Genomic DNA, 20,365 nt, shown 5'->3' with positions numbered 1-20,365 from the left:
AGGCGTGACTGATGCCAGTGGGGGGAGCAGATGGCAGTGATCATGGATCCCCTGTCGTGCTGGGGCGCACTGTGTGGCATCCTAATAAACAGGCCATAGAGATGTATAGGCAGGAGGGCACAGCTGGCAGGGAGGCAAAGTATTGCTATATGTCAGGGCAGCGCAGGCGGTACATGATGATGTCGGGGCAGCGCAGGCGGTACATGATGATGCCGGGGCAGCGCAGGCGGTACATGATGATGTCGGGGCAGCGCAGGCGGTACATGATGATGTCGGGGCAACGCAGGCGGTACATGATGATGTCGGGGCAGCGCAGGCGCTACATGATGATGCCGGGGCAGCGCAGGCGGTACATGATGATGCCGGGGCAGCGCAGGCGGTACATGATGATGTCGGGGCAGCGCAGGCGGTACATGATGATGTCGGGGCAGCGCAGGCGGTACATGATGATGCCGGGGCAGCGCAGGCGGTACATGATGTTGGGGCGGCGCAGGCGGTACATGATGATGCCGGGGCAGCGCAGGCGGTACATGATGATGTCGGGTGGCACAGGCGGTACATGATGATGTTGGGGCAGTGCAGGCGGTACATGATGATGTCGGGGCAGCGCAGGCGGTACATGATGTTGGGGCGGCGCAGGCGGTACATGATGATGTCGGGGTGGCACAGGCGGTACATGATGATGTCGGGGTGGCACAGGCGGTACATGATGATGTTGGGGCAGTGCAGGCGGTACATGATGATGTCGGGGCAGCGCAGGCGGTAAATGATGGTGTCGGGGCAGCACAGGCGGTAAATGATGGTGTCGGGGCAGCACAGGTGGTACATAAGGATGTCGGGATGGCGCAGGCGTTACATAATGATGTCGGGGCAGCGCAGGCGGTACATGATGATGTTGGGATGGCACAGGCGGTACGTAAGGATGTCGGGGTGGTGCAGGCAGAATGTGATGGTGTCGGGATGGCGCAGGCGGTACATGATGTCGGGATGGCGCAGGCGGTATATGATGATGTTGGGATGGCGCAGGCAGAATGTGATGGTGTTGGGGCAGCGCAGGCGGTACATGATGATGTCGGGATGGCGCAGTGGGTACACGATGATGTCGGGGCGGTACATGATGTCGGGGCGGCGCAGGCTGTACATGATGATGTCGGGGCGGCGCAGGCGGTACATGATGATGTCGGGGCGGCGCAGGCCTCACGTGAGAATAAGTCGTTACTAGACGGCCTCTTGTCTCTGGCACAGACTGACTGGCAGGAGGACGTCACTGAGCTGCCAATGACAGGTGCCAGCCCTGAGCGCCATCTGATAGTGAGCGGGTTAATGATTCCAGCCTTGCCACCCAGCCCGGCTCGTCTCATCTCTTTTCTTCTCACTGCTGCCTGGATCGAAACGGTCCGACCCCTGTGCACAATGGGTGCGGAGCTGAGCGCGATATCGATCCGATGGGGGTGATTGTGTCACTGCTGCTGAAGATAATTACACCGTCAGAGGAAACACATTAGACCGTGTGAAGGTGAAGGGCGGCAGCGGCGGAGGGGACGGTCTGCAGGTCTGCCACACAATCGTGCCCGTCATTGTACACCTTATATACATAGGTGGGGGCCTCCAAAGACTAGAACCAACCCATGTGTGAACGGGGATCAGATACGACCCCAACTCCTCACCCAGATGGATAAAATGTAAACTACACAGTAACAAACCCTCAGCTGTAAACAGTATGGCCTCTCCTTCCCCACCGCCCCTATACTGTCCCCGGGGGTTCCAGATCTGTATGTAGCACCCCCTATAGATGGCGCTGTCTGTCCCTCACCCGCCCTCACCTCTCCTCTCTGCGGTATAATCTGCTATTAGAGGTAATTATTGGCAAGTGCTGGCGCCGTCGTGTTGCCGCCTGGTCATTGTCCCGATCATTGGGCACCTTGTTCACCTGCTTGTCCTCCCCTCCCCCGTCCTGTCCCTCTCTCCGGGCCCACGAGGGGTACTCTCGGGGCACTCTGGGTAATTGCATGTAAATTGCTGTACGCGGCAGTAGCCGCCTCGCTGACGGCCGCGCAGTCTGATTGCCTCGCTGACAATTTGCATAACATTAGGAGAGATTTTCTCGCTAACATTCAAGTGTTTTTTTTGTTAGAGGTCACCCCTGGCTAATTACGTACCCGCCGCCGCGCCAGCCTGCCCCCTGTACACACAGGCACGTCAGTGTAACACACACGACAAACCGGCGGAAACCTCCCTGCTCACAGTGCTGAGGGTTTGTAGCAATGTATCAGTGCAGACAATCCTCTGTGAGCTCAGCATCTCTCCCTGTATAGTCCTGCTCACAGTGCTGAGGGTTTGTTACATTGTATCAGTGCAGACAATCCTCTGTGAGCTCAGAATCTCTCATTGTATAGTCCTGCTCACGGTGCTGAGGGTTTGTTACATTGTATCAGTGCAGACAATCCTCTGTGAGCTCAGCACTATGAGCAGGACTATACAGGGAGAGATGCTGAGGGTTTGTTACATTGTATCAGTGCAGACAATCCTCTGTGAGCTCAGCATCTCTCCCTGTATAGTCCTGCTCACGGTGCTGAGGGTTTGTTACATTGTATCAGTGCAGACTATCCTCTGTGAGCTCAGCATCTCTCCCTGTATAGTCCTGCTCACGGTGCTGAGGGTTTGTTACATTGTATCAGTGCAGACAATCCTCTGTGAGCTCAGAATCTCTCATTGTATAGTCCTGCTCACGGTGCTGAGGGTTTGTTACATTGTATCAGTGCAGACTATCCTCTGTGAGCTCAGCATCTCTCCCTGTATAGTCCTGCTCACGGTGCTGAGGGTTTGTTACATTGTATCAGTGCAGACAATCCTCTGTGAGCTCAGAATCTCTCATTGTATAGTCCTGCTCACGGTGCTGAGGGTTTGTTACATTGTATCAGTGCAGACTATCCTCTGTGAGCTGCCTCCTTCCTCACTTTCTATCTGCACTGATACATTGTATCACTCTGTAGTTCTGGATTACACAGGATTGTCCAGACTGGATACAATTGTAACAACCCCTCAGCTGTGGCAGCGCTTCAGCCTGTATACAAGGACGTTGTCACTGACGGCCAGATCTTGGCGAAGACGGCAAGTGATCGGACGCCGCTGCCGGAATCTTTTGTCATAAGCGCACTTTAATTTTTACAACCCGTAGATCCCGACCGTACAGTCGCACAAAGCTCGTCACATGACTCTCCGCCCCACGGAGGTCGCCCCATACCATGGCGCTGTGGTGGGCGTCATACCTTCTGTTCCCATATATCGCCCACACCCCAACCAGATAGATTTCTGCTCAGCCCAGGTAATGACACGTATCCATCCCGCACCGCGCGTATCTAAGCAACCATTATAAATGCTGCCGCTAATGTGACAAAATCTCTACGGAGACCCGAGTACAAAGCAATGGCCCCGGCTGATACCACAGAACAATAGCGCGCGCTGGAGTCACCGCAAGACACAGAAGACAGTGCCTGAGATCCGGAATGTCATGTGACCAGAACAAGGCGAAATATCCATCACATTAACCAATAGGAGAAGAGCAAGGTCATGTCATGTATTCATTGGTTGTCACAGCCCCGCCCCCTGTTACTGACAACCAGCTGTATATATCATGTCTGAGAGGTAGTCACAGCCCCGCCCCCTGTATATACCATGTCTGAGAGGTAGTCACAGCCCCGCCCCCTGTATATACCATGTCTGAGAGGTAGTCACAGCCCCGCCCCCTGTATATACCATGTCTGAGAGGTAGTCACAGCCCCGCCCCCTGTATATACCATGTCTGAGAGGTAGTCACAGCCCCGCCCCCTGTATATACCATGTCTGAGAGGTAGTCACAGCCCCGCCCCCTGTATATACCATGTCTGAGAGGTAGTCACAGCCCCGCCCCCTGTATATATCATGTCTGAGAGGTAGTCACAGCCCCGCCCCCTGTATATATCATGTCTGAGAGGTAGTCACAGCCCCGCCCCCTGTATATACCATGTCTGAGAGGTAGTCACAGCCCCGCCCCCTGTATATATCATGTCTGAGAGGTAGTCACAGCCCCGCCCCCTGTATATATCATGTCTGAGAGGTAGTCACAGCCCCGCCCCCTGTATATACCATGTCTGAGAGGTAGTCACAGCCCCGCCCCCTGTATATACCATGTCTGAGAGGTAGTCACAGCCCCGCCCCCTGTATATACCATGTCTGAGAGGTAGTCACAGCCCCGCCCCCTGTATATATCATGTCTGAGAGGTAGTCACAGCCCCGCCCCCTGTATATATCATGTCTGAGAGGTAGTCACAGCCCCGCCCCCTGTATATATCATGTCTGAGAGGTAGTCACAGCCCCGCCCCCTGTATATATCATGTCTGAGAGGTAGTCACAGCCCCGCCCCCTGTATATATCATGTCTGAGAGGTAGTCACAGCCCCGCCCCCTGTATATATCATGTCTGAGAGGTAGTCACAGCCCCGCCCCCTGTTACTGACAACTAGCTGTATATATCATGTCTGAGAGGTAGTCACAGCCCCGCCCCCTGTATATACCATGTCTGAGAGGTAGTCACAGCCCCGCCCCCTGTATATATCATGTCTGAGAGGTAGTCACAGCCCCGCCCCCTGTATATATCATGTCTGAGAGGTAGTCACAGCCCCGCCCCCTGTATATATCATGTCTGAGAGGTTGTCACAGCCCCGCCCCCTGTATATATCATGTCTGAGAGGTTGTCACAGCCCCGCCCCCTGTATATATCATGTCTGAGAGGTTGTCACAGCCCCGCCCCCTGTATATACCATGTCTGAGAGGTAGTCACAGCCCCGCCCCCTGTATATACCATGTCTGAGAGGTAGTCACAGCCCCGCCCCCTGTATATATCATGTCTGAGAGATTGTCACAGCCCCGCCCCCTGTATATACCATGTCTGAGAGGTAGTCACAGCCCCGCCCCCTGTATATATCATGTCTGAGAGGTAGTCACAGCCCCGCCCCCTGTATATATCATGTCTGAGAGGTAGTCACAGCCCCGCCCCCTGTTACTGACATCACTGACATGTGATCAGACATGAGCTCCGCCCCCTTGTACTACAGTACAGCTATTCTTCTATTCCTGACACCCAGCTGTATATATGATGTGTAGAGGTTGTCACGGCCCCGCCCGGTGTTGCTGTGATGCCGCCCCTCCCCCTGCTCTCGGGCCCCGGGCTCCGGCTTCCTGCGCTCCGCCGGGTTAATCAGAGCTAATCAGTAAATTAGGAGCCTCGGTGATTGCTGATTAGATCCTAATGTTAATATAGTCAAGGAGACTCTCATGTGGGATATTTTCGGATCGGGGTCCCTGTGGGATCCGGCACAGGACAGGACAGAAGGCGCTACATCCCCTGAGACAGGACTCGCCTTGGGAGGTGTCTGGTACAATGTGTCAGCGCCGTCTCTCATCCCCTCAGTGTATGGAAACCTTTCTGTGTCTATGGAGACTGACAACCTGTCCTGACCTATGACTCCCCCGCTGAGGGTCTGTTACAGTTGGATCCAGCGCTCTGCCCACTACTTGGGTACAGTCTCTCTGATCATTGATCGGTCGCTGCGCTCGGACATGGTCACATTTCTTCCTCTAATTTCACAAAGCTGAGAGAGGGCGACAGCCCCACAAGACGTCCCCCGACTGTACGTGATCGTACCGTCTATGGCGGACGGGTGGTTGAACTGTCTATGGCGGGTGGTTGAACTGTCTATGGCGGGCGGTTGAACTGCCTATGGCGGGCGGTTGTACCGTCTATGGCGGGCGGTTGTACCATCTATGGCGGGCGGTTGTACTGTCTATGGCGGGCGGTTGTACCCTCTATGGCGGGCGGTTGTACCGTCTATGGCGGTTTTCGGTTGTACCGTCTATGGCGGGCGGGCGGGCGGTTGTACCGTCTATGGCGGGTGGGCGGTTGTACCATCTATGGCAGGCGGTTGTACTGTCTATGGCGGGCGGGCGGTTGTACCCTCTATGGCGGTTTTCGGTTGTACCGTCTATGGCGGGCGGGCGGTTGTACCTTCTATGGCGGACGGGCGGTTGTACCCTCTATGGCGGGCGGTTGTACCCTCTATGGCGGGCGGTTGTACCGTCTATGGCGGGCGGGCGGTTGTACCGTCTATGGCGGGCGGTTGTACCGTCTATGGCGGGCAGTTGTACCTTCTATGGCAGACGGGCGGTTGTACTGTCTATGGCGGGCGGTTGTACCGTCTATGGCGGGCGGGCGGTTGTACCATCTAGGGCGGGCAGGTGGTTGTAACATGTATGGGGGGGGTTATACAGTGTATGGAGGTTGTTCTGTGCATTTGGGTGGGGCCATTGTACCAGCCCCACCAACAATGGTAGTGCAGCTGCTGCTTCCCGCTGTTCTTGGGTCGGTGGCAGTGCCCATGGCAGTGCCCTCCTTCCTGCCCCCAGTCTGGGCCGCCCCTCTCTGGGCACATTTGCCACTTTGTGTAGTGATGGGTAGTATTTGTCCAATACTGAGATTTGCGCGGCGCAGGAGGAGATCGCAGAATTGTCGGCGTCTTGTTGTGTCTTTGGGGTGTATTGTGGGGGAGGGGTACGGGGGAGGGGTGCACATATTCTTCTTCTACCACCTGAGATTAGTTTTCGCCGTTTTCTCGTGACCTTTTTCCCTTTAAATAAAATCTATTGTATTAATTTTTCCATCAGCGCGGCGACCGGAACACGAGAGATTGGGCTGGAAAAGGTCACATTGCGTGTAGCTGCAGAAACGCCGCGGACTTGATAGTTTGCGCCCGCGGCTGTTTGTATGATTTATTTTCTTTTTATTTATATATTTGGATTAAGAATATTATCTGCGCTGTGCCATGTACGGTCTGCAGAGCGTCGCGCCTCCACCTCGCTGTGCTAAGTCCCCTAACCCCTCACTGATCTCCTCTAAATGCTTTAATACAACCGGAGACGCCGTGTGCCTGGAATGGAGAAGAACGCGCGGCCGCACTGCAGCACCATGACACACGTGTAGCAGAGCCGACCAGGTCACTGCAGTCCTATGTAACACCACAGATCATGTAGCAGATGTCACCGGCAGTCCTATGTAACACCACAGATAACACAGTGATAACTCTCTATATACAGGTAATGTAGTAGATGTCACCGGCAGTCCTATGTAATGTAGTAGATGTCACCGGCAGTCCCATGTCATGCAGTAGATGTCACCGGCAGTCCTATGTAATGTAGTAGATGTCACCGGCAGTCCTGTGTAATGTAGTAGATGTCACCGACAGTCCCATGTCATGTAGTAGATGTCACCGGCAGTCCCATGTCATGTACTAGATGTCACCGGCAGTCCCATGTCATGTACTAGATGTCACCGGCAGTCCTATGTAATGTAGTAGATGTCACCGGCAGTCCTATGTAATGTAGTAGATGTCACCGACAGTCCCATGTCATGTAGTAGATGTCACCGGCAGTCCCGTGTAATGTAGTAGATGTCACCGGCAGTCCTATGTAATGTAGTAGATGTCACTGGCAGTCCTATGTCATGTAGTAGATGTCACCGGCAGTCCTATGTCATGTAGTAGATGTCACCGGCAGTCCCGTGTAATGTAGTAGATGTCACCGGCAGTCCTATGTAATGTAGTAGATGTCACTGGCAGTCCCATGTCATGTAGTAGGTGTCACTGGCAGTCCCATGTCATGTAGTAGATGTCACCGGCAGTCCCATGTAATGTAGTAGATGTCACCGGCAGTCCTATGTAATGTAGTAGATGTCACCGGCAGTCCTATGTCATGTAGTAGATGTCACCGGCAGTCCCGTGTAATGTAGTAGATGTCACCGGCAGTCCTATGTCATGTAGTAGATGTCACCGGCAGTCCTATGTCATGTAGTAGATGTCACCGGCAGTCCCGTGTAATGTAGTAGATGTCACCGGCAGTCCTATGTAATGTAGTAGATGTCACCGGCAGTCCTATGTAATGTAGTAGATGTCACCGGCAGTCCTATGTCATGTAGTAGATGTCACCGGCAGTCCTATGTAATGTAGTAGATGTCACCGGCAGTCCTGTGTAATGTAGTAGATGTCACCGGCAGTCCTATGTAACAATCTCCCCTATCCCTGTATATAGGCAGTGCGGTGTGGCGGTAAGTGCTCTGGCAGTGGAGGGGTTACTACGCCCATCAGTCACTGGCAGCTCCCGCTGTGCTCCGCCACTTATTCCGCCCACAGAATATCCGCCTTTCAGGTAGAGCTTTTACTGCGCAATTATTACATGAGCTGCACATGCTGAGCATATTCATCTGTGCTGCAAACTGCAAGGACGTATGGATGGTGCCGGAGTGGATATATACCTGTAGGATGGCGTATACAAGAGGGATGTGAGGTATATACAGGGGTGGAACAAGAACCCGAATATCAGCTCCAACCCACCAAGAACATCATGTGAAATATCTTATTAGTAAACTGCATAATACACACAGTGATGTCACAGTACAGGATAATACACACAGTGATGTCACAGTACAGAGATAATACACACAGTGATGTCACAGTACAGGATAATACACACAGTGATGTCACAGTACAGGATAATACACACAGTGATGTCACAGTACAGGATAATACACACAGTGATGTCACAGTACAGGATAATACACACAGTGATGTCACAGTACAGAGATAATACACACAGTGATGTCACAGTACAGGATAATACACACAGTGATGTCACAGTACAGGGATAATACACACAGTGATGTCACAGTACAGAGATAATACACACAGTGATGTCACAGTACAGGATAATACACACAGTGATGTCACAGTACAGAGATAATACACACAGTGATGTCACAGTACAGAGATAATACACACAGTGATGTCACAGTACAGAGATAATACACACAGTGATGTCACAGTACAGGATAATACACACAGTGATGTCACAGTACAGGGATAATACACACAGTGATGTCACAGTACAGGGATAATACACACAGTGATGTCACAGTACAGAGATAATACACACAGTGATGTCACAGTACAGGGATAATACACACAGTGATGTCACAGTACAGGGGTAATACACACAGTGATGTCACAGTACAGGATAATACACACAGTGATGTCACAGTACAGAGATAATACACACAGTGATGTCACAGTACAGAGATAATACACACAGTGATGTCACAGTACAGAGATAATACACACAGTGATGTCACAGTACAGGGATAATACACACAGTGATGTCACAGTACAGGGGTAATACACACAGTGATGTCACAGTACAGGATAATACACACAGTGATGTCACAGTACAGAGATAATACACACAGTGATGTCACAGTACAGAGATAATACACACAGTGATGTCACAGTACAGAGATAATACACACAGTGATGTCACAGTACAGAGATAATACACACAGTGATGTCACAGTACAGGGATAATACACACAGTGATGTCACAGTACAGGGATAATACACACAGTGATGTCACAGTACAGAGATAATACACACAGTGATGTCACAGTACAGAGATAATACACACAGTGATGTCACAGTACAGAGATAATACACACAGTGACGTCACAGTACAGGATAATACACACAGTGATGTCACAGTACAGAGATAATACACACAGTGATGTCACAGTACAGGATAATACACACAGTGATGTCACAGTACAGAGATAATACACACAGTGATGTCACACATTGTTGGCTGTATCTTGTGTACTATTTCCCTGTATTGAGTTTCCGGTTCCGTGTCTTTGCTGTTACTGTAGATGTTGATGATTAGATATTTGGGCAGTATTGCAGCGCCATCCCCTGGGCACTTGACAGCGTTGCAGGTTTTCCTCCTGTTCCTCTGGGCTTCTGTTCCTTCCTGCTGGCATGTTGGGAGTTGTAGTTCTGTGTCCGCATGTGATATTGTGGGGGTTGTGATACGTTGTTGCACTTCTTGTGCAGTGTTGCAGTGTAATGCTGCACATTGTCAGGATGGGGGCGCTCTCCTGTGATATTCTCTGGCAGTGCACACATTTTGCTTTCATCAGATCTGATTTGTTCACCATTCGGGATATGTGAAGAATTGTCGTATTCAATGGCTGCCATAATCTGATGTCACACAATATCAGCGCCCGGAGTGGTCACAGGGCAAAGGGAAAATCTTCACTGGGCCCCAATAAAGCAGGAGAGTCTCGCATTTTGGGTCCAGCTACAAGGAGGGACAGGACCCTAGCAGAACAGCTACAGAGAGGGACAGGGCCCTGGCAGAACAGCTACAGAGAGGGACAGGGCCCTGGCAGAGCAGCTACAAGAAGGGACAGGGCCCTAGCAGAACAGCTACAGAGAGGGACAGGGCCCTGGCAGAACAGATACAGAGAGGGACAGGGCCCTGGCAGAACAGCTACAGAGAGGGACAGGGCCCTGGCAGAACAGCTACAGAGAGGGACAGGGCCCTGGCAGAGCAGCTACAAGAAGGGACAGGGCCCTAGCAGAACAGCTACAGAGAGGGACAGGGCCCTGGCAGAGCAGCTACAAGAAGGGACAGGGCCCTGGCAGAACAGCTACAGAGAGGGACAGGGCCCTGGCAGAACAGCTACAGAGAGGGACAGGACCCTGGCAGAACAGCTACAGAGAGGGACAGGGCCCTGGCAGAACAGCTACAGAGAGGGACAGGACCCTGGCAGAGCAGCTACAAGGAGGGACAGGACCCTGGCGGATCAGCTACAGAAAGAGACAGGGCCCTGGCAGAACAGCTACAGAGAGGGACAGGACCCTGGCAGAGCAGCTACAGAGAGGGACAGGACCCTGGCAGAGCAGCTACAGAGAGGGACAGGACCCTGGCGGTTGTGATGTCTGCTGTGATTGTGTTGCTCTGCTATACTGATCACGTTTTGTTGCTTTTGTCTTGCAGAGATTGGCTCGGGCTGCGGAGGACTTCCAGAAGAATCACCGCTGGCAGGATAACATCAGGGTGAGCGCTGCCTGTGCCCTCCCTCACCAGCCTTGTGTTTAGCTTCTCTGTCTGCGCGGCAGGATCCACAGACGTCTCCGCGCCCCCTCAGTTGTCTCTGAGCATGGATTATATAGTTATACTCTAGGACGGGTATCGTGTGGCCATGTGGTGGCGCGGTGGGATGTGGTCACCTGAGGAGGGCGCTCTGTCACCCACATGCCCTCCGCTCACATCTTCTGTCACCACCTCCTCACTTTCCTCCGTGTAACATCTTCTCCTCCATGCTGCATCTCCACCCTGTTCTTCCTCTTGCCATTGTGGGAATCGCTCAGGTAGATGCTCGGTAGCAGTGCAGGAATCAGGGACACAGACACTGGATACACTCAGGCTCAGGCTGGATTCAGTGCTCGCCCCTTATTCCTCCCCATTTTCTTCCTTTCCTGTCATCCTGCTTCTTTTCTCCTCTCTTCTTTCCTCCTCTCCTTCCCCTTCTTCTCTCTTCTTTCCTCCTCTTCCTCCTTCCATACATCTTTCCCTCCTCCACGCTCCTCGGTCCTCGCCGGTCCCCTTCTCTGTCCCCTGCCAGACCTAATGAAAGTGAATGAGGTAATTTGGATGAGATTGTCATTGTCCGGTGTCAGCGGGAGGTGAGGAGAGCGGCGGCTGGTGCCAGGTGACAGCCATGGAGAGGAGGAGACCCGCAGCTGCTGACAGCAGGCACAGTGACAGAGCCGTGTCCGTGTACATACATGATATATATATATATATATATATATATATATATATATATATAGAGAGAGAGAGGGGGGGGAGCTCAGGGGCCATGGGGCCGTCAGTCTTGTGTATTCTACCCCTCTGATTATACACTGTCCGTATCTATATACTGCAGGTGAATATAGGAAACCTTACCATATGTCTTATTAGGGAATAATGCTCCCTTCTCCACATCACTCTCATCTCTAGTATCACCCGTATCTGTATACAGCCTCACATCTAGAAGTCTAGATACGGCTGGTGAGTGACTTATTACCTCAGAATATTATCTTACCAGCAGAGCGTCTTTTCCTTCTCTCTTCTCCTCCATAGACTTCTATGTAAGCAGTAACTCAGTCTGACAAGTGGAGAGGGGAGCATTATTCTTAAGAACATATAAGACTCCGTTTCTTCCTCTCCAGTTTAGTGTCAGTTATTTATTTCACTTGTTTTGACCTTGAGGTTTTATTCCTCCACTCCCACCCAAAGCTTTCCTGCACCGTTCTGGTGTCTTTCTGTTGCAGGGAGTTACATTTCACTGCCGATGATACCAAATACCGTACAGTAGCCTATACTATATGTCTGGTGTAGGCTGAGCAGCAGCTTTGGGTGTGACAAGAGTATTCCACTTAGAGTAGTAAAGCTGCAACCGTCCTCTACATTACAGTCAGAGGAAATAGAAGCCGTGCTACTAACGTGGTCTCTAGTCACACAGAAAGCTGCAACCATCCTCTACATTATAGTCAGAGGAAATAGAAGCCGTGCTACTAGCCTGGTCTCTAGTCACACACAAAGCTGCAACCATCCTCTACATTATAGTCAGAGGAAAATAGAAGCCGTGCTACTAGCGTGGTCTCTAATCACACACAAAGCTGCAACCGTCCTCTACATTACAGTCAGAGGAAATAGAAGCCGTGCCACTAACGTGGTCTCTAGTCACACAGAAAGCTGCAACCATCCTCTACATTATAGTCAGAGGAAATAGAAGCCGTGCTACTAGCCTGGTCTCTAGTCACACACAAAGCTGCAACCATCCTCTACATTATAGTCAGAGGAAAATAGAAGCCGTGCTACTAGCGTGGTCTCTAATCACACACAAAGCTGCAACCGTCCTCTACATTACAGTCAGAGGAAATAGAAGCCGTGCTACTAACGTGGTCTCTAGTCACACAGAAAGCTGCAACCATCCTCTACATTATAGTCAGAGGAAATAGAAGCCGTGCTACTAGCCTGGTCTCTAGTCACACACAAAGCTGCAACCATCCTCTACATTATAGTCAGAGGAAAATAGAAGCCGTGCTACTAGCCTGGTCTCTAGTCACACACAAAGCTGCAACCATCCTCTACATTATAGTCAGAGGAAAATAGAAGCCGTGCTACTAGCGTGGTCTCTAATCACACACAAAGCTGCAACCATCCTCTACATTATAGTCAGAGGAAATAGAAGCCGTGCTACTAACGTGGTCTCTAGTCACACAGAAAGCTGCAACCATCCTCTACATTATAGTCAGAGGAAATAGAAGCCGTGCTACTAACGTGGTCTCTAGTCACACAGAAAGCTGCAACCATCCTCTACATTATAGTCAGAGGAAATAGAAGCCGTGCTACTAACGTGGTCTCTAGTCACACAGAAAGCTGCAACCATCCTCTACATTATAGTCAGAGGAAATAGAAGCCGTGCTACTAGCCTGGTCTCTAGTCACACACAAAGCTGCAACCATCCTCTACATTATAGTCAGAGGAAAATAGTAACCTAGAAATAGAAGCCGTGCTACTAACGTGGTCTCTAGTCACACAGAAAGCTGCAACCATCCTCTACATTACAGTCAGAGGAAATAGAAGCCGTGCTACTAGCCTGGTCTCTAGTCACACACAAAGCTGCAACCATCCTCTACATTATAGTCAGAGGAAAATAGTAACTGAGAAATAGAAGCCGTGCCACTAACGTGGTCTCTAGTCACACAGAAAGCTGCAACCATCCTCTACATTATAGTCAGAGGAAAATAGCAACCTAGAAATAGAAGCCATGCTACTAACGTGGTCTCTAGTCACAGAGAAAGCTGCAACCAATCTCTACATTATAGTCAGAGGAAAATAGTAACCTAGAAATAGAAGCCGTGCCACTAACGTGGTCTCTAGTCACACAGAAAGCTGCAACCATCCTCTACATTATAGTCAGAGGAAAATAGTAACCGAGAAATAGAAGCCGTGCCACTAACGTGGTCTCTAGTCACACAGAAAGCTGCAACCAATCTCTACATTATAGTCAGAGGAAAATAGTAACCTAGAAATAGAAGCCGTGCTACTAACGTGGTCTCTAGTCACACACAAAGCTGCAACCAATCTCTACATTATAGTCAGAGGAAAATAGTAACCTAGAAATAGAAGCCGTGCCACTAACGTGGTCTCTAGTCACACAGAAAGCTGCAACCATCCTCTACATTATAGTCAGAGGAAAATAGCAACCTAGAAATAGAAGCCGTGCTACTAACGTGGTCTCTAGTCACAGAGAAAGCTGCAACCATCCTCTACATTATAGTCAGAGGAAAATAGTAACCTAGAAATAGAAGCCGTGCCACTAACGTGGTCTCTAGTCACACACAAAGCTGCAACCATCTACATTATAGTCAGAGGAAAATAGTAACCGAGAAATAGAAGCCGTGCCACTAACGTGGTCTCTAGTCACACACAAAGCTGCAACCATCCTCTACACTATAGTCAGAGGAAATAGAAGCCGTGCTACTAGCCTGGTCTCTAGTCACACACAAAGCTGCAACCATCTACATTATAGTCAGAGGAAAATAGAAGCCATGCTACTAGCGTGGTCTCTAGTCACACACAAAGCTGCTGCATCCTTCCGGTTGCCTTTCTTTATGCTGATTTTCAGGCTTTGCATATGTTTTCTCCCCGCAGGATTCCTGTCCTATAATCTCGTTGTAACGCATGTTCACGGCATCGGCGCGGCTGGAGCGGCCAGCGCAGGGTTAAAGATTAGCCAAATGTGCGCTGAGTAAACCCGTCCATCTAGAACAATGGCTTATTGCTGGAACTGATAAATTACTGCCAATTAGTTCCCCTCCCAATTACGAGGATCTATCTGCCAATGTCGGCCGTCCACACATCAATATAAAGCGCTTAATAAGCGTGCGCGGCTGGAGCACACATACGTCTCGCTGGCAGAGCGCGCTAACCCGGACCGCCTATTAATATTCAGCGCACACCGCACCGGTATAAGGGTCATTAACCAGCGACTTACTGGGGTCTTATAATAATCCCATCACTGCACATGGCAGGCCATTTATTATACTCCAGTCACTCCCAGAGCTGCAGTCACAATTTTATAGGCTGCTCTATAGAACCCATCAGCACCGCGCTGACAGACGCAACGTCTCTATCTTAGGTCCCATAATGACGTTTCTCGCATTGCATTGTGGGAGATCTATCCCTCTGCCAGTAGGATGGGGAGGGGGCTGCATGGCCTTACACGTCTAGTCTGTGCAGTGTCTGCTCTTACTGAGCTCATTCTATCCTGTAGTGTGCAACGGGTGGCGCACAAGAAGCTGCGGACCCCTAAACTAATACAGACCCCAGACCGGACCCCTAAACTAATACAGACCCCAGACCAGACCCCTAAACTAATACAGACCCCAGACCGGACCCCTAAACTAGTACAGACTCCAGACCAGACCCCTAAACTAGTACAGACCCCAGACCGGACCCCTAAACTAATACAGACCCCAGACCAGACCCCTAAACTAATACAGACCCCAGACCGGACCCCTAAACTAATACAGACCCCAGACCAGACCCCTAAACTAATACAGACCCCAGACCAGACCCCTAAACTAATACAGACCCCAGACCAGACCCCTAAACTAATACAGACCCCTAAACTAATACAGACCCCAGACCTCTAAAATAATACAGACTCCAGACCGGACCCCTAAACTAATACAGACCCCAGACCAGACCCCTAAACTAGTACAGACCCCAGACCAGACCCCTAAACTAGTACAGACCCCAGACCGGACCCCTAAACTAATACAGACCCCAGACCGGACCCCTAAACTAATACAGACCCCAGACCAGACCCCTAAACTAGTACAGACCCCAGACCAGACCCCTAAACTAATACAGACCCCAGACCAGACCCCTAAACTAATACAGACCCCAGACCAGACCCCTAAACTAATACAGACCCCAGACCGGACCCCTAAACTAATACAGACCCCAGACCAGACCCCTAAACTAATACAGACCCCTAAACTAATACAGACCCCAGACCTCTAAAATAATACAGACCTCTAAACTAAGACAGACCCCAGACCAGACCCCTAAACTAATACAGACCCCAGACCGGACCCCTAAACTAATACAGACCCCAGACCAGACCCCTAAACTAATACAGACCCCAGACCGGACCCCTAAACTAATACAGACCCCAGACCGGACCCCTAAACTAATACAGACCCCAGACCGGACCCCTAAACTAATACAGACCCCAGACCGGACCTCTAAACTAATACAGACCCCAGACCAGACCCCTAAACTAATACAGACCCCAGACCAGACCCCTAAACTAATACAGACCCCAGACCAGACCCCTAAACTAATACAGACCCCAGACCGGACCCCTAAACTAATACAGACCCCAGACCCGACCCCTAAACTAATACAGACCCCAGACCAGACCCCTAAACTAATACAGACCCCAGACCAGACCCCTAAACTAATACAGACCCCAGGTTTGGGGGGGGGGGTTCTGCTATAATGGCTGGGGTCTCCATGCCCCACACACCCGGTGCCCCAGTGTAGCAGGGAGCAGAGCTGTTGGTGCATCTAGGGCTGTGCGGTGCTTTGCTGTGCTGGGACTTGTGGTGCCACAACTGCTTTCTATTAGAAGGGAATCTATGTCTGCGAGTAAACAAACTGCTGCTCCCTCCTTCGTTCGCAGCCAGGATGCCATGACATGAGCGCCCCCCCATCCTACCTTGGCCATGTCATTTCATAGCTGGCTTGGCAGGCGTCCGTGCCCTCCCCCTCGCGCTCTGATTGAGGTTTCATCCAGATGTCCTGTGCCCCCTCCTCCCCTGATCAGAATGCAGATCCTGCCAGCCCCGGCCCTGGGTCTTCTCATTGCCCAGTGCAGACAGATGGCCGAGAGGTGTTATGTGCTGCAGCCCAGAGCCGTATACTCACCTCGCGCCTCCTGCCCCCCCCATCTGATTACACCCCCCTGCATGGCTAATCACTGATTGCTTCAAGGTTGTTAAGAAGGGGACAGCGCTCTCTCCAGCCCCCGGGCGCCCCTGTGCTCTGTGGGGAACATGTGTGTATTTTACGTAAGTGACCGCAGACCATTTTCTGCACAAACCTCCTTGCGGTCTCCGCCCCGTTGTCCCTCATTCTCCTCCTGTCAGTCACATCTTCTAGGAAGACTTGGGCTGCGTTTCCATCTTGGATCGCCAAATGAACGGTTTATTTTAATGACTACGGCGTTACTGAAATCGTCCGGCCGTGACCGGCTCCGAGACGGATTCCTGCGCCACTGTTTACTCTTTGTGAGAACGTTTCACTCCTCATTACCCTTCCTCCATTGTGAAAGCTTCATAAACTGCGCACGTGAAACGGAAGACGCCACCGGCTCCAATTTGCACCGAGCGAACAGAAGCTTACAAATGCCTCACTTAGTCTGACAATGGCTTTACTTTTATACTCCAGTTACAGCTAAAGCTGCATTTACAATTTACTTACTATTTAGGATCTTAATGTATTTCTTTTTTTTCCTCCACCTTATTTTTAGATAAATGAGAATATTCTACCTGCCTGCAGCCACCACTAGAGGGAGCTCACTACATACAGATTATACAGTCACCACTAGGGGGAGCTCACTACATACAGATTATACAGTCACCACTAGGGGGAGCTCACTACATACAGATTATACAGTCACCACTAGGGGGAGCTCACTACATACAGATTATACAGTCACCACTAGGGGGAGCTCACTACATACAGATTATACAGTCACCACTAGGAGGAGCTCACTACATACAGATTATACAGTCACCACTAGGGGGAGCTCACTACATACAGATTATACAGTCACCACTAGGAGGAGCTCACTACATACAGATTATACAGTCACCACTAGGGAGAGCTCACTACATACAGATTATACAGTCACCACTAGGGGGAGCTCACTACATACAGATTATACAGTCACCACTAGGGGGAGCTCACTACATACAGATTATACAGTCACCACTAGGAGGAGCTCACTACATACAGATTATACAGTCACCACTAGGGGGAGCTCACTACATACAGATTATACAGTCACCACTAGGGGGAGCTCACTACATACAGATTATACAGTCACCACTAGGGGGAGCTCACTACATACAGATTATACAGTCACCACTAGAGGGAGCTCACTACATACAGATTATACAGTCACCACTAGGAGGAGCTCACTACATACAGATTATACAGTCACCACTAGGGAGAGCTCACTACATACAGATTATACAGTCACCACTAGGGGGAGCTCACTACATACAGATTATACAGTCACCACTAGGGGGAGCTCACTACATACAGATTATATAGTCACCACTAGAGGGAGCTCACTACATACAGATTATACAGTCACCACTAGAGGGAGCTCACTACATACAGATTATACAGTCACCACTAGGGGGAGCTCACTACATACAGATTATACAGTCACCACTAGAGGGAGCTCACTACATACAGATTATACAGTCACCACTAGGGGGAGCTCACTATATACAGATTATACAGTCACCACTAGGGGGAGCTCACTACATACAGATTATACAGTCACCACTAGGGGGAGCTCACTACATACAGATTATACAGTCACCACTAGGAGGAGCTCACTACATACAGATTATACAGTCACCACTAGGGGGAGCTCACTACATACAGATTATACAGTCACCACTAGGGGGAGCTCACTACATACAGATTATACAGTCACCACTAGAGGGAGCTCACTACATACAGATTATACAGTCACCACTAGGGGGAGCTCACTACATACAGATTATACAGTCACCACTAGGGGGAGCTCACTACATACAGATTATACAGTCACCCACCACTAGGGGGAGCTCACTACATACAGATTATACAGTCACCACTAGGGGGCGCTCACTACATAAAGATTATACAGTCACCACTAGGGGGAGCTCACTACATACAGATTATACAGTCACCACTAGGAGGAGCTCACTACATACAGATTATACAGTCACCACTAGGAGGAGCTTACTACATACAGATTATACAGTCACCACTAGGAGGAGCTCACTACATACAGATTATACAGTCACCACTAGGGGGAGCTCACTACATACAGATTATACAGTCACCACTAGGAGGTGCTCACTACATACAGATTATACAGTCACCACTAGAGGGAGCTCACTACATACAGATTATACAGTCACCACTAGGGGGAGCTCACTACATACAGATTATACAGTTACCACTAGAGGGAGCTCACTACATACAGATTATACAGTCACCACAAGGGGGAGCTCACTACATACAGATTATACAGTCACCACTAGGAGGAGCTCACTACATACAGATTACACAGTCACCACTAGGGGGCGCTCACTACATACAGATTATACAGTCACCACAAGGGGGAGCTCACTGCATACAGATTATACAGTCACCACTAGGAGGAGCTCACTACATACAGATTATACAGTCACCACTAGGGGGAGCTCACTACATACAGATTATACAGTCACCACTAGGGTGAGCTCACTACATACAGATTATACAGTCACCACTAGGGGGAGCTCACTACATACAGATTATACAGTCACCACTAGGAGGAGCTCACTACATACAGATTATACAGTCACCACTAGGGGGAGCTCACTACATACAGATTATACAGTCACCACTAGGGGGAGCTCACTACATACAGATTATACAGTCACCACTAGAGGGAGCTCACTACATACAGATTATACAGTCACCACTAGAGGGAGCTCACTACATACAGATTATACAGTCACCACTAGGGGGAGCTCACTACATACAGATTATACAGTCACCACTAGGGGGAGCTCACTACATACAGATTATACAGTCACCACTAGGGGGAGCTCACTACATACAGATTATACAGTCACCACTAGGAGGAGCTCACTACATACAGATTATACAGTCACCACTAGGGGGAGCTCACTACATACAGATTATACAGTCACCACTAGAGGGAGCTCACTACATACAGATTATACAGTCACCACTAGGGGGAGCTCACTACATACAGATTATACAGTCACCACTAGGAGGAGCTCACTACATACAGATTATACAGTCACCACTAGGAGGAGCTCACTACATACAGATTATACAGTCACCACTAGGAGGAGCTCACTACATACAGATTATACAGTCACCACTAGAGGGAGCTCACTACATACAGATTATACAGTCACCACTAGAGGGAGCTCACTACATACAGATTATACAGTCACCACTAGAGGGAGCTCACTACATACAGATTATACAGTCACCACTAGAGGGAGCTCACTACATACAGATTATACAGTCACCACTAGGGGGAGCTCACTACATACAGATTATACAGTCACCACTAGGGG

At 50.2% G+C, this 20,365-nt stretch overlaps 1 protein-coding gene across 6 annotated transcripts in view; it reads left to right on the top strand.

Moving 5' to 3' along the window:
• The window catches only part of CACNA2D2 (calcium voltage-gated channel auxiliary subunit alpha2delta 2), a 147,241-nt gene that overhangs the window by 85,384 nt on the left and 41,492 nt on the right, over positions 1-20,365 (top strand). For all 6 annotated transcript variants that reach the window (XM_075287574.1, XM_075287573.1, XM_075287570.1 and 3 more), the window contains exon 4: positions 10,914-10,973. In XM_075287574.1, coding sequence (XP_075143675.1) covers positions 10,914-10,973 — 60 coding nt within the window. The remainder of the gene's footprint in view (positions 1-10,913; positions 10,974-20,365) is intronic.

The sequence above is a fragment of the Leptodactylus fuscus genome, chromosome 9, assembly GCF_031893055.1.
Source record: "Leptodactylus fuscus isolate aLepFus1 chromosome 9, aLepFus1.hap2, whole genome shotgun sequence".
NCBI lineage: Eukaryota > Metazoa > Chordata > Amphibia > Anura > Leptodactylidae > Leptodactylus > Leptodactylus fuscus.
Note: the sequence above shows the minus strand (reverse complement) of the source record. Positions and strands in the feature narration are given on the sequence as shown.